The sequence below is a fragment of the Sceloporus occidentalis genome, unplaced genomic scaffold (assembly GCF_023333645.1).
Source record: "Sceloporus occidentalis isolate IW3139 unplaced genomic scaffold, rSceOcc1.0.p SCAF_1, whole genome shotgun sequence".
Lineage (NCBI taxonomy): Eukaryota > Metazoa > Chordata > Lepidosauria > Squamata > Phrynosomatidae > Sceloporus > Sceloporus occidentalis.
Genome location: NW_028316981.1, coordinates 162198229 through 162213666, shown reverse-complemented (window position 1 = coordinate 162213666; position 15438 = coordinate 162198229). Strand labels below are relative to the sequence as shown.

The window sequence follows — 15438 nt, the reverse complement described above, 5'->3', positions numbered from 1 at the left end:
CTCTAACTCTGGCACGTTTCAATGTGTTGCCCACGGCCATGTTGGAAGGTAGATTTAAAAAAAGCACCTTTTGAAATCCATTTTTGCCCATGTGGCTCGGGCGCTGTTGAAACCAATGAGCATGTTTTCCTTTATTGTCAATTCTATAGAGACATTCGTCACCAACTGATTAGCCCACTACTGAGTAAATTCCCAGGCAAAACTGACTCCTTTTATTTACGCCTCCTATTGGACAACAATGATTCTACAGTATCCCTTAAGGTGGCTAAATTTTGTTATATTGTTTGTAAACTGCGCCCTCAACTGTCAACTGTCAAATGGTCATTTTATTACCATGTAGAAAGAACTGTTTGATACTGTACACATACAGTCTACCATCAGTTTATATTTTAATTTGTTATTGTTATATTGATATGTTGCTTGTGTGATTTTGTTTTTATACTGGTCAATGACCGAATAAATTTTATTAGTTACTTACTTACTTACTATTACCCTGTATAAACATGTCAGCTTAAATATCAGAGTGTGTGTGCAACTCACTAGCACAGCCACCTCTCTGAAAACTGCTTAATTTGAAGTATTGTAGATGTTAATATAATGAACTGACTATATACCAGTAAATAAAAACAAACCAATTTTGTCTCTTTTGTGATAAAAAGATTATTCTGAAAATGCTGTATTAAAAAATGGAGCAGGTTTCTAGACCTCATGACTGAAAATGTTTGCTCAAGCCTCTAAGGCAGTGTTATATCTCTGATGTCCTCCAACCCCTATTTTTGTTATTACTATTTGTTATCAAGTTGATTCTGACTTATGAATGCCCTATGAATGAGAAACCTCCAAAAGCTCCAGTCATCAACTGTCCTTCCTTAGGTCTTACAAACGCAGGACCATGGCTTCTTTGATTAAATCAATCCACCTGTAATGCAGACTTCCTCTTTTCCTACTGCCTTTCACTTTACCCAGCATTATCTTCTTCTCCAATAAGCCACCTCATCTCATGATATGTCCAAAGTATGACAGCCTCAGTTTAGTCATCTTTGCTTCTAGTGAAAATTCAGACTTGATTTCTTCTAAGACCCATTCATTTCTTCATGATATCCATAGAACTCTTCTCCATCAGAATTCAATTCAGCTTATTTTCTTAATGTCAGCTTTCTTCACCATCAAGTTTTCACACCCACAGATAGATAACGGGAAAACTATGGCCTGGATGATTCTGACTTTGGAATTTAATATGTCTTTACACTTGAGGACCTTATCTAGTTCCTCCATGGCTATCATTCCAAGTCTTTTCAAGCTGTTGATGCACAAGTCTATCTATATTTGTGTTATATTGCTGTTCTCTACTTTAGGCCCTTTGGATGCAGTCCAGGCTGCAAGTTAACTTTAGTAAGAACTACAACTCCAAGAATTCTGTGCTGGCTGGGGGTCTCTGGAAATCCAAAACTTCCCCAGGCTCTAATCAATACAAACTGGCATTTTTAGCAATTGACCCTGCCACGGAAGAATTTGGTCTCATTTGTTAAGGTTTGATTTTCGGACACTGCCAACATTATCTTACCTGGTAATTCATGATGGCCCGTAAGCACAGGATGCACACGTGGACATCATCCTTCTGGCTCACCAGCCGCGAGTTCTTCAGGGCTTTCCTGCTAGGAAGGGTGGTGTATCTGGCAAAAAGAGATCTTTGCATTTAGTAATAGGCTGGAGAAAAGGCCAAAGAGGAATTATGCCCTCTGCCAATGATGAGGTCACAGCCACAGCTAAGAACAAGAAGGGAGAGTTGTAATTAAAACCACCAGTTTCTGGCAAAGATTTACCCAAGATCAGCATGGCTCTTTGGCAAAAGGAAGACAGCAATGCTCACTGGCTTTCTTTTTTTGAGCCTACTGATGCTTCCAGATGCTAGAACTTCTGGTCAAAAAACATTGTGTAGCTAGTCTGCCTTTCCTTCTTTACGGTATTTTTCCCCCAGTATGAAAAAAGATGAAAGGAGGAGTGGGAAAATACAGATGCATGACAAATGGAAGATGTCTTTGGACCCTTCTGTAGTATTCAGTTTAAAAAAAAAAAAAACCCAAGGCATTTGGACATTAAAAACTTTGCCTGGAAGCACCCTCACACTAATTCAGCAGGCTCTGCACATTTTTAGAGTAACTTCCAGGAGTCATGGATATTGTGAGGGGATTTTTTAGCTGTCAAATCATATACACACAGACTTTCCTCTCCCCATTCAGACAGATCATTTCAGCTTTCATCTCCTGAAGCCAAAACAAAAACAAAGAAATATTTTATAAGTTTTGAAGTAAAAGAGATCTTTATTGGTGGAAAATGCACCCCAACAGGGACTAAAACTTTCATTTCCGGGGAAAGCAAAAAGGTTTGTTATCATGTATCTATAGCACTATCTAGGTACGTATGTGAGAGAGCTGAAAGGCTCAAAGATGAGACAGAGAGAAGAGAGCTCCGCTCCTAAAGAATATGTGCAAAGGATGCAAAGCTGGGGTTCCATTGGTTTTTTTAAAAAAACCTCTAATTATTTCACCTATGAAAGCAAATGATTAGCCTTCAAGCTAACCTTCCCCAACCCAATGCTCTCCAGATGTGACCTTTTGGATGCAACTCAAAGAATCTTCTAGTCAGCACTACTACTGGCCAGACTGGCTGGGGAATTCTGGAAGTTTTAGTCCAACAATGGTATTTTTCCCAGCGCTTCTTAAAGGCCTTGGCTGTCCGGTGTGAGGTATCTCAAAGTCCTGTGTCAATAAGCAGTGAATTTGCTCTGAGTTTTAGTCCAGACTTTAAGGGAGCTATGTAAGGGGCTGAGCCTATTTGGAAGACAGGGCTCATCACTTTGTATTGTTCTTAAAACCTTTTTTAAAATCCTAAAAACAGACAACCTAGGCTGAATCTGCACTGCTGAAATAATCCAGGTTGACACCACTTTAACTGCCATCGTTAAATGTTATGGAATTCTGGTATTTGTAATTTTATGAGATATTTAGCCTTCTCTCCCAGAGAGGTCTGGAGCCACAACAATTTACAAAAGCCCATGATTATACAGGATGGAGCCATGACAGTTAATGTGGTGTCAATAGTTCTGTAATGCAGATGCAGCCTTAGAAACTAAGTTTAGAAAACCTAAAAGCTACAACCTAGAATAGATTCACACACACCCCACTGCCTTGGAAGCTGTCAGCCTCCACTGACTGTGAGGATTCCAGGCCAGGGGACCCACAGTGCTTGTCTCCTTCCACCATTATGGTAGTTTTCCAGAAAGATCTCCTGCCTAAGTGAAAAACCTCCACCTCCTCCTACTCGCTCAGCCAGGGCCATGTGATACAAGAGGCCTAGTGGTCTCATTCTCCTTGGTTTCATAAAGCTGGCTGACTCTGCCCAGGCTTCTCCCTTCACCACCTTCCTTATTGGGACTAAGCAACCCTTGGGCTCCTCATTCCTACCGGCCTTTTGTGACCACCTGCTTACCTTCACACATCAGTGCTTGATGTGTTTCTTGGAAGCCTTCCTAGCCTCAGTTTCATGCCCAGAGGCCTCTTATGCTAGCCTAGGAGTGTACATAGTTCACTACACAGTACAGATATACTTACCCAGGTCACAAGGATAGAGAAAGAGAGAGAACAGGAGACCCAGCAAAGACAGGCAAAAGAGAGCATGGCAAAAGGGCAAGGCCTGGAGCACAGAGAAGACATGGCCAGCTACCTCCAGAAGAGCCTCTAGGGGGGAAGGATGGGAGTGGGGTGAAGAGATCAGCACATGGCATCCCCTGGAGGGCAGAAAGCAGGAGTTGGGGAGAAGGGTTATTACTACAACCAATGGCACATCCAAAAAGGGTACAGACTAGAAGACACAGCCAGACAGAGATACATACCGGAGAGCAGACTGACGCGCAGAGCGAGCAAGGCTGTTGGCGTAGGGAGCGGACAGGGTGCTGGGGTGCTGCAGATCCTCTATGGACCTGCTCCAGGATTTCAGCTTCTCTAGCGCTCCATCCTCGCCACTTTCCAGACCCTCAAAATCAAACCTAAAGGGCAGACACACCACACACACAGAGAAGCTTTAGAGCAGAAGCTGCACAGAGGGTTCAAGCTTTGGGTTCCCAGCAATGGAGGGGGGACAGCTTTAGTCTCAAGCCAGCAGCATGGCACACAACAGAGACTCAAATCTTCCTACCAAAGCAGAATCTTAGCACAAAGCAACTCAGGATGGAACAAGGAGTCTAGGTGCATTTTCTTTGCCAGCACTAAGTGCTAGGCCAGCTTTACCTCTGATGTACACTGATGCACAATGAACAGTACAATCTGCACTGTGCTAGACAAGATCCTCTGAACAACTAAATCTGCATAACCTGGTCTGCAGCTATGAGTGTTTGCTTACATATGGTATTTGCACTAAGGTGCATCCAGATGAGAGCTTGATTCCCAGGATATACCCCAAGAAGACCATGTGAATCCTGGATAGAGTCACTGTTTTGCGAAAGATCTCTGGACTAGTTGTGGTCAGAGTTCCTTGTTAAAAGAGGAACTTATTGTCCAAGGGGGTACTTCATCAGAAGTAATTTCTATACTGCTTTTTGCACCTGTCAGGTTTTAAAGCAACTACATTGGCTCTCAGACTATTTACAAGACCAGTTCAAACTTTGTTTTTACTATCAGTGCAAATCAGGACCGAGGTACTTTAGCAACAGCCCTCATTGCACATGAACCTCTGCCCTTGATTATTAAGATCTTCCCAGGAGTCTCTTTGCAGGGCCAACACAAAACCAAAAGACAAAGGCATAAAACATGGAAAAGAACAGAAGACAAATGGTTCTCAGGAGTGTCAAAAATTAATTAAGGTCCAACATGTTTCAGAAATCTTTAGATGCAACTGGCAACTGCAGATTTGACCATCTCCACAAAAACTCCAAGCAGCTGAGCTGATGACTGCTGCATGATTTGAAGAAAGGAGGTTAATCAAAAGATATGGTCACCAGCCAGAGACCTAAAATGGCAAAACACTGAAAACACCACCATCTGGACACTTCTGCTGGCCTGAGTATCTGAATGAAGTTAATATCCCTTGCATAAAACCAAGTCCTAAATAAGCAACCCTAAAAAGCGATTGTAAACACAACACAGTTACAATATTTGTAAGAAGTATTATCATTATTTCTTATAAATCTCACTGACACTGTTTTACATTTATACAGCACCTACACTGTGCCCAGCACTTCATTTCTGCACAAGGATTAAACAGTGCAGAAAAGGCAAGACAATCTAGGACACTGTGGAGAAAATGTAGAAACTTACATCACTGCACATTGAGCAAAGGAAAGATAATCCACCAGCACATCCAAGCCTTTGTTTTCATCATTAAGAAACTCCCGTACCCATCTGCAAAAGAAAGAACAAACATTATGCTTTATTACTCAAAGACAACAAGATTTGTACATTATCACATAACTTAGTAGATTAGCATATAACTTTGTTTACATTAAAAATAACAGTCCGGCCAGAGAGAGGAGAAGGAGAGGAGCTGCTTGGCAGCCATTTTGAGACCGTGTGCTTGAGACCGTGTGCTTGTTGCTGAAGGGGAGGAGCTTCTGTGAGTCACATCTGTGAGTCACAAGGGGGCGGAGCTAGCAGACTAGCTTTATATACCAACTTCCAGAGCCTTCCAGAACAGTCCGGCCAGAGAGAGGAGAAGAAGAGGAGCTGCTTGGCAGCCATTTTGAGACCGTGTGCTTGAGACCGTGTGCTTGTTGCTGAAGGGGCGGAGCTTCTGTGAGTCACATCTGTGAGTCACAAGGGGGCGGAGCTAGCAGACTAGCTTTATATACCAACTTCCAGAGCCTTCCAGAACAGTCCGGAATTTTCATTTTCTTTAACTCAACAACTCTGCTCAAGTGGCATCAGGTTAGAATCAGATATTGAAACAGAACCTTCCCTTTAAGTGTAAGATAGCAGCCAGTACATTCCTTTAAAGAAGTATTCCCACTAGATTGACTGTTATACTCATTACTAAAGACTTTGCAGTATGGACAACGAGGGATCTGCTGCAGTCACCTGCAACTCTTGTGGGATGTTTCTCTTCTTGCCTACAGAAGTGGAGAACTTCACATGCACCAAGTGCAAGTTGGTAGCACTCTTGGAGGAGAAAGTGCAGCAGCTGGAGTCCAGAGTAGCCACACTTCAGCATATTAGGGAACAAGAGGATTTCCTGGACACAATAGAACTAACCATCTTGGATGAGTACCACGCAGAGGAAGATGCTAGGGTGGAAGAGGTCACTTGCCAAACAGAGGAGGCAGACAGCTGGAGGAATGTCACAAAGAGAAGTAAGCCAAGAAGGAATTGTTCGGGGAGCTTGCAGCTAGAGAATCGATTCGAAGCTCTTTCCCTTATCAAGGAGGATGAAGAAGAGCAGCATGGACAGACTTCAGGGACAGAGCAGGGGAGCCCGAGAGTCCCACCCGAGGGAACAGTCGCTGCTAAGCCTCGGAGGAGGCGTGTGGTCGTAGTGGGGGACTCCTTGCTGAGGGGTACAGAAGCAGTGATTTGTAGGCCTGACAAGATGTCTCGAGAGGTGTGTTGTCTTCCAGGTGCAAAGATCCGTGATGTGACAGAGAGGCTGACAAGACTGGTCAAGCCTACTGACCAATACCCCTTCCTTTTGGTCCACATGGGAACTAATGATACTGCAAGACACAGCATTCAGAACATCAAAAGGGATTACGAGGCGCTTGGTAGGACGCTGAAAGGAATGGATGTACAGGTTGTCATCTCGTCTCTTCTGCCAGTTGAAGGGCATGGTCCAGGAAGGGAGAGGAAAATAGCAGATGTGAACAACTGGCTTCGCAGATGGTGCCGCCGAGAAGGATTTGGATTCTTCGATCATGGGCTGCGGTTCCATGAGGAGGGACTTCTTGCAACAGACGGGTTGCATCTCACGCCAGTTGGAAGAAATGTTTTTGCCAACAGTCTCAAGAACTTGATCAGGAGAGCTTTAAACTGAGTTCCGAGGGGAAGGGAGACAATATTAAGGAAGGCGAAAGGGATGGCGAAAATAGTCAAAATGACACAGAGGAAACAAGGCAAACAGTGCAAGGGCCCAACAGTGGGAGGCAAAAAAACTTGCACAGGCAGCAAGTAAAAGGGAACCATGGTCTGCGATGTCTCTACACTAATGCACAGAGCATGGGAAATAAGCAAGATGAACTCAAACTCCTAGTACAAGAAAGCAAATATGATATAATAGGCATCACTGAAACCTGGTGGGATGAGTCTCATGATTGGAATGTGGAAATAGAGGGGTATAACCTTATTAAGAGAAATAGGCCAAACAGGAAAGGAGGAGGAATAGCACTATATGTCAGAGATATTTACACCAGTGAAGAGATCCTGGACATCAATCATGGAAGCCAGGTGGAGAGCATCTGGATAAGAATTAAAGGGGAGGGAAACAACAAGGATGTTACGGTGGGAGTCTACTACATACCCCCAAGTCAGACTGAGGAATTGGATGATATCTTTCTAGAACAGATCACCACACAGTCAAAAAAGAGAGATGTAGTAGTGATGGGTGACTTCAACTATCCTGATATTTGCTGGAAGTCAAACTCAGCAAAATCCTCAAGGCCTAGCAAATTCCTCACTTGCCTGGAAGACAATTTCATGGTCCAAAAGGTGGAAGAGGCAACAAGGGGGTCAGCTATTTTAGATTTGATCCTAACCAACAAGGATGACTTGGTTAATGGGGTGCAAGTGGTGGGATCATTAGGTGGAAGTGACCATGTTCTCCTGGAGTTTGTAATGCAGTGGAAAGGAGAAGCCAGGCATAGTCAGACACGCATCCTAGACTTTAGGAGAGCGAATTTCAGTAAACTGAGAGAAGTATTGAGGGCGATTCCATGGTCAGAAATACTAAAAGATAAAGGAGTTCAGGATGGATGGGAGTTTCTCAAAAGAGAGATACTGAAGGCACAATTTCAAACAGTTCCAGTGAGAAAGAAAAACGGGAGGTGTCTCAAGAAACCAGGATGGATGACTAACGAACTTTCAACTGAGCTGAGTTTGAAACGGAACATGTATAAGAAATGGAAAAAGGGGGAAATCACAAAAAAGGAATTCAAAGAAATAGCAGGCATGTGTAGGGGTAAAGTCAGAAAAGCTAAAGCGCAGAATGATCTCAGGCTTGCTAGAGAGGTTAAGAACAATAAAAAGGGCTTTTTTGGATACGTCCACAGCAAAAGGAAGAAGAAAGAAACGGTAGGGTCACTGCGTGGAGAAGATGGCAAAATGCTAACAGAAGACAGAGAAAAGGCTGAATTACTCAACACCTTCTTTGCCTCAGTCTTCTCAGAAAAGGCAAAGGGTGCTCAACCTGAGGATAATGGAGCAGAGGACAGAATAGGGGCATTTCAGCACAGAATAAGTAAAGAGATAGTAGAGGAACACCTTATTAATCTAAATGAATTTAAGTCTCCGGGACCAGATGAACTCCATCCAAGGGTACTAAAAGAACTGGCAAATGTAATATCAGAGCCATTGGCAATAATCTTTGAAAACTCCTGGAGAACAGGAGAGATCCCTGAAGACTGGCGAAGGGCAAACGTTGTCCCCATCTTCAAAAAGGGGAAAAAAGAGGATCCTAACAATTATCGTCCAATTAGTCTGACATCAGTACTAGGAAAGATTCTGGAGCAGATAATTAAACAGAGAGTCTGTGAACATCTAGAAGGCAATGCCATAATCACAAAAAGTCAACATGGGTTTCAGAGAAACAAGTCATGCCAGACAAACCTAATCTCTTTCTTTGATAAAATTACCAGCTTGGTAGATGAAGGGAATGCTGTGGATATAGTATATCTTGATTTCACTAAGGCCTTTGACAAGGTTTCCCATGACATACTTGCAAACAAGCTTGTAAAATGTGGGCTAGACAAAGGAACTGTTACATGGATCTGTAATTGGTTGACCGGCCGAACCCAAAGGGTGCTCAACAATGGCTCCTTTTCATCCTGGAGAGAAGTGACCAGTGGGGTCCCACAGGGCTCTGTCCTGGGCCCAGTGCTATTCAACATCTTTATCAATGACCTGGATGACAGAATTGGGAGCATACTTATCAAATTTGCAGATGACACCAAATTAGGGGGAATAGCTAATACCCCAGAGGACAGGATCAAGATTCAAAATGACCTGAATAGACTAGAAAGCTGGGCCAAAGCTAACAAAATGAAATTCAACACAGAAAAATGTAAGGTATTGCACTTAGGGCGGAAAAATAAAATGCACAGATATAGGATGGGTGACACCTGGCTGAATGAAACTACATGTGAAAGGGATCTAGGAGTCCAAGTAGACCACAAGTTGAACATGAGTGAACAGTGTGATGCAGCAGCTAAAAAGGCCAATGCTATTTTAGGCTGCATCAATAGAAGTATAGTGTCTAGATCAAGAGAAGTAATAGTGCCACTGTATTCTGCTCTGGTCAGGCCCCACCTAGAATATTGTGTCCAGTTCTGGGCACCACAATTCAGAAAGGACATTGAGAAACTGGAGCGTGTCCAAAGGAGGGCGACAAAAATGGTGAAGGGTCTGGAAACCATGCCCTATGAGGAACGACTTAGGGAGCTGGGGATGTTTAGCCTGGAGAAAAGAAGGTTAAGAGGTGATATGATAGCCCTGTTTAAATATTTGAAAGGATGTCATATTGAAGAGGGAGCAAGCTTGTTTTCTGCTGCTCCAGAGAACAGGACCCGGAACAATGGATGCAAGCTACAGGAAAAGAGATTCCACCTCAACATTAGGAGGAACTTCCTGACAGTAAGGGCTGTTCGACAGTGGAATGCACTCCCTCGGAGGGTGATAGAGTCTCCTTCCTTGGAGGTCTTTAAACAGAGGCTGGATGGCAGGGGGTTGGACTGGATGGCCCTAGTGGTCTCTTCCAACTCTACGATTCTATGATTCTATGATTCTAACATAGCTTTGCCTTCTGCCATCTTGCATCCCCTAGATGTGTTAGAATACAGCTCCCTTTGCCTACAGTTAACATGGCCCATCCTCCTCGCTCATGATGCCCAATGGGAATACTGGCTGGGGGTAATGGACATTTGGTCCAACTCATCTAGAGGGCACCAAATTGGCTTTTTGAGGACAATTTCCTTCTTCCAAATACTTGACGTTGTACACACTAAATCAGCCATGCAGAAAATATTGGGCTTAATTGCTCTAAGTATAATGTAACTCTCATCAACTAGAAGTGTGCACCCAACCCACATTTCATGTAACTAATTCCAGTCAATAGAGTAAATGAGAAATCCTCAAGAGCAGATCCAACAACACTACATTGCAATAACCTTTCTAGAGTTGGGAGACATTTTGGCTAACGTTGTAATATGCATAGAATAGCACTGTGAAACAGCACAAAAAGTACAGTGGACTCACCATATTTGTGGGCTCTGGATCCACAGATTTAGCTAACCACGTATTCAAATTACACAACCCAATACTGCCCCAGGGCAGCAGTGGAGGTGGTTGGCAAGCCCTCGCCATCAGGCATTCATTGTTTGGGCTCCTCCATCTCTGGGGAACCTGTCAGCTGCCTGTGCCACAAGCGAACAAGCAGAAGCGCCACACCTTCCATTTTAGTTTTTGGTGGGTTTTTCGGGCTATGTGGCCATGTTCTAGAAGAGTTTATTCCTGACGTTTTGCCAGCATCTGTAGCTGGCATCTTCTTTGTTTGTTTGTAAGGCAGGAGCAGGCGGCTTGCAGGCTCTCTGGAGGTGGGAGAGCCTGAAGAATGTTTGCCTGGCAGCCAGGGCTTACCACTGCTACCCTATATCATTTTATATAAGAGGACATGAACAATCACTTTTTTTTTTGTATCTGTGCAGTGTCCCAGAACCATCACCCTGTGGATACAGTGGGACTACTGTAACAGGCTAAATACAAACATACAAACATGAATACACACAGATCCTATATATGTATAATTAACAAACCACTGCTGTGGTTTGGACCTAATGAATGGAAATGTCAGTTGTTTCCAACACTCTCAAGAAATCTTCATCTGTCCAGCCTTAATTCCCAAGAAAGATCAGACTAATACTGAAGGAAGACAATAGAGGGAAGAAAAGAACAAAAGGATTCATAAAGATGGTATAGGGTAGCAGTGCATAAAATATGGTCTTCCAGATATTGTTGGACAGCAGCTTCTATTAGCCATCAAAAGTAAGAGAGAGGAATGCAAGGAGCTGAAATCCAACAATAATCAGAAGGCCATGTCTTACCCTTCCTTGTTCCAAGGGATGTAGTAGAGCAGAGATGATGGAAGTCCAGAAAGAATGTGGGGATGAAGTGGTTTTTAATCAAAGGCAGACAAGGAATCCATCAAGCTTAGTAAAAGCTCAAGATCAGAGTTTGACTAAGTTGCTTTTCTGAACAACAAGTTCCAAATCTTAGAAAGAGATGACATCCCTATCTCTCAGAGAATTAAAGTTCATATGAAAGAATTCTTGTGGGGAATTTACTTGCTCCACTTTCATTTCTAGTAAACAGGTTTGGGTGTTTTTTCTTTCCCCCAAAAAAATCTAATAGCAGGGCACAGGAAAACAGCATGTACACAATGACAAGTGACTGACAATGCCTTTAAGCCACTTTTAAGGGACACTATGTGAAGGTACCCTAAAAGTGCCAGATCCCATTGATCTTGGAAGCTAAGCAGAATCATCCCTGGTTAGTATATGGATGGGGGACTGCCAACAAATACCAGGCAGGTGATTTTTTCAGGGGAAAGGAGTGGCAAAACCACCTCTGAGCATTCCTTGCCTAAGAAAATCCTATGACAAATGCATGAGGTTGCCATATATCAACAGTCAACTGGAAGGTGCGTGTGCATACACATACACACGAACACATGGAGGGCAGCATCCACAATCCTCCACTCTACACAACACTGATCATGCTCAGCTCATTTACAGGAGGACATTCCGTCTGGAGGCTCTGTGCTTTTGGAAATAATGTCGACAAACTGGATGGGGTTCAGAGGAGACAGGAGAATATGATAAATTCAGAGAGAAGGCAGCTATGGCCCACCCAATGTGTGTTGTGGAGAGATTGCGGCATCCCCAGTTGCCATTGGCACAGCTTTATCTTTTGACAGCAGGGTAGGGAGGGTCTCCTCCCTAGACATCTGAGGGAGATGCTGCTCTATCCAGCTGTTCCTGATGCAAGCAGGGAAGGGACATATTGTATGTATGTGTCTGTCTATGTCTGTGTCTCTCTATGTTTATATCTTTGCAAATCTGACGCATCCCACCAAGTTCCCACTCCATCTGTGGAGAGAATTCAACCAACACCTCAAAATAGTCTTAAACAATTGGGGGGGGGGGAGAGGGGGAGAGAGAGAGGGGGGGGGAGAGGGAGAACACTTTGGACACAAGGGAGGGTTTTATCAATTGGGAACTTGGTTGTTCAGCGTGTGTGTTCTTTCCCAGAGCAGCTACATCTGAATGTGATTTCATCAATCTTGTGGCCCCTGAAAGTGAGCATATGCTTGTTCATTCTCTCTCTTTTTCTCTCCCTCAGTCTCTTTGGGACAGAGGAAAATTAAGCCGGCCCATTTCCTGCCTGTCTGCACTCCAGCCTCCACCCCCAGTGTGTTTCCTGTCTGAGTCCAGTGGCTGCTATTTTAGGGCCTTCAACACATTTGCTGAAGGTTAAGGGACACAGAGGTGGGAGGAGAAGCTGCCCAAGGCAAGTCTAATCCTCCCTGCAGTAGGGTATGGGGGGCAGAGGGGGGGGTGATGTGGGCATGCACTCACTTTGCTGCAACAAATGAGTCTGCTTTCATGCTTGCATCCTCCAGCCATAACTAAGTGGCAAAGCACATGTTTTTTCATATAAACAATCCCAAAGTAAAAAGGCTCTAGTCAGGAAGATTTCTCATCCCAAGATCTGGAGAAATATTGCTACCCAGACCAGAACATGTGAGAATGCAGACACTGTTCTGTGTTAAAGCCCACCAAACTCACTGAATCACATTGAGCTGATCACTCAGACTGACCCATCCAGAAACTGGAACCTTACTTTAAAAAAAATGAATCTATTCTGAAGGCATCTATAGCCAAAGAGTGGTAGGATGATGCTGGGAGACTCAGACCATCATTCTACCACTTCTCGGTTATGACAGTCTTCTGGATATCATAACAGTCTGTATTTTCAAGTTTTGAACCAGCCTCACAAGACTATTGTGGGGATAAGGTAAGGGAGGGAAAGAGCCAAGTATGCCACTTTGAGATCACTGTAGGAACTGCAAAATATAAAGATAACTAACTAATCAGTTCATCCATCCATCATAGGCTTTGGAAAAAATAAAAAAATCACCACCCACAGCTCAATGCAAACTATCTAACAGTCTGTCTATATTATGAGATGAGCAGGAGCAGAGGAGATGCCACCCTGTGGCTGCCTGCCGAGAAAACAGAGCTACAAGATGACTCAAGCAACTGATCCATGACTCCCTGGTGTGTGCACAGGGCTGTGAAAAGTAAAGGGTGGAAAAAAAATTAAACAGCTGCTCTTAAAATCCCTGATATGCCCCTACACTGGTCTGTAGTTCTGAAATCTCTTGCAGCTCCAAAAGAATTGAGTGTGAATAGACATGGAAGTTGTTTACAGAAAAGAAAAAGCAAGTCAGAAAAACTTTTTATCAAGGGCACGTGGACTGTCTGTAGGAGATTAGGGCTTGTCTGCATGCAAGCACAACACCCTCAGCTATTTCACAAAGGAACAAAAGGACACTCTTGTATATTTGCAAGTGACACTCCTGTTCTCACCCCAAGAGACACTCCCTGAATGCTGTCTCATCTCCTGCCCACTGTTAAATCCCAGTTACGTTTTTTTTTCTTTCTAAGAGGCTATACAATTCCAAGGTCATTGGCTGTCCAAGCTAAGAATGATGGGAGCTGCACTGCAACAATGCTGGATGGCACTAGGTTGGTACTGGACAGCCTCCTCAGCAATTTTACCATCACATGCACTCCCCTGTGTCTCTGTCACTACAGTTCAACCAGACATTAACCACATATTTACGAGCTAATTTTCAAATCCTTAAGGACCAGGAATTTGTCCACTTGTTTGTTTCAAGTTAAAACTCAAATTCACAAATTGCTGAACTGGACAACCCATACAATTATTTATACTTTTGCAGTGTGCATGTGTAACAGACACTGTGGCATGATTATTTTGTCCCTTGTATTATAATGTTTAATGCCATGTGTTTTTATATTCCTGTAAGATAGAAAGGATTTATGCTTTCAACAAACACTGCTGATGCAAACCTTTATCATTGGCTGCTGGAGCTCCTCCTGTGATTCATTAATTGCTATTATTGGCCAGAATCCCATTGGGGGTTTACGTACGCATAACCACTGCAGTTACGGCACTACACAGTGAACCCCGTACCGATCCTCTACTACTACTACTGCACTTACTGGGCAGCAGCCACCACAATCAATGAGGGTCCATTCTCTTGTCAGCCAGGAAACACTCTGCCCTGTGATGTCTGCCACAACAGGCAGAACCAAAAACCTTTTCTGAATTCCCCCAAGCGCCAGAAATCACTCATGGAGGAGGGACTTCCAGCCAGCTGATTCCAACCAACAGGGGAACAGACACCCATTGATTACAGCAGCTGCTGCCCAGTTAGTGGGAATTAAGAGACCTTCAATGGTCCCTACGTAGCCCCTAAACATAGGGCTACACAGGGATTCATGAATACAAAAAAGTCACGAGACCATAACTCTAGTTTACGCGTTCATAACTGCCACAAAGATCCCCATATATAATTTGAAGTCACTTTTAGCACTCTTATTCTTTACTGTATTTATTTTGGTAATAAGCCCTGTGTCAAAAATGAAAACAATAATAATATTGGATGTTTATGCAGAATTTCCTAATCAAACAAAGCAATTCATGTACTTTATATTTTGTTTATTCTTATCAAATCCTAAAATGTAGAGTAGTATCTCAGAGATAAAGAACTACACATCCTGGCACGAAGACCCTGATCTTTAGCAACATTGTATTAGATACAGGGAGGTGGAGATAGTCCCTTAACTAAAGCTACTCAGAGACTTTGGGGCTGTACAGACCAGGCATTAAGGCCAACCTGGGGGCAGAGTCCGAGTGTGGCATCCATACGACCCACAACTCGACTCCATCCCCATGGTGGCATGATGCTGTTGCCACTCCATACAGCGCGTGGTGCCATGTCACTTCCTCTGGTGCTGTGTTTACACAATGCAGCACCAAAGGAGCACCTTAAAGTCATGCCACGGCGGCTATCACACCCTTTTTGTGTTTTCTTGTGGCTCCTTTTGTGCCCTGGAAAGGTCAGACCGGGACCGTGGCGTGCAGTTGCTGCAGCCCCGAT

At 43.6% G+C, this 15438-nt stretch overlaps 1 protein-coding gene across 3 annotated transcripts in view; it reads right to left on the bottom strand.

The window, feature by feature from the left end:
* LOC149322577 (formin-like protein 3) overlaps positions 1 to 15438 on the bottom strand; it is a 159908-nt gene that overhangs the window by 49570 nt on the left and 94900 nt on the right. For 2 of the 3 annotated variants that reach the window (XM_089480137.1, XM_089480147.1), the window contains exons 5-7: positions 5313 to 5396; positions 3893 to 4045; positions 1565 to 1673 (exon numbers count right to left, since the gene is read on the bottom strand). In XM_089480137.1, the coding sequence (XP_089336263.1) occupies positions 1565 to 1673; positions 3893 to 4045; positions 5313 to 5396 (346 nt within the window). The remainder of the gene's footprint in view (positions 1 to 1564; positions 1674 to 3892; positions 4046 to 5312; positions 5397 to 15438) is intronic. The other variant, XM_089480157.1, reaches the window with a different exon arrangement.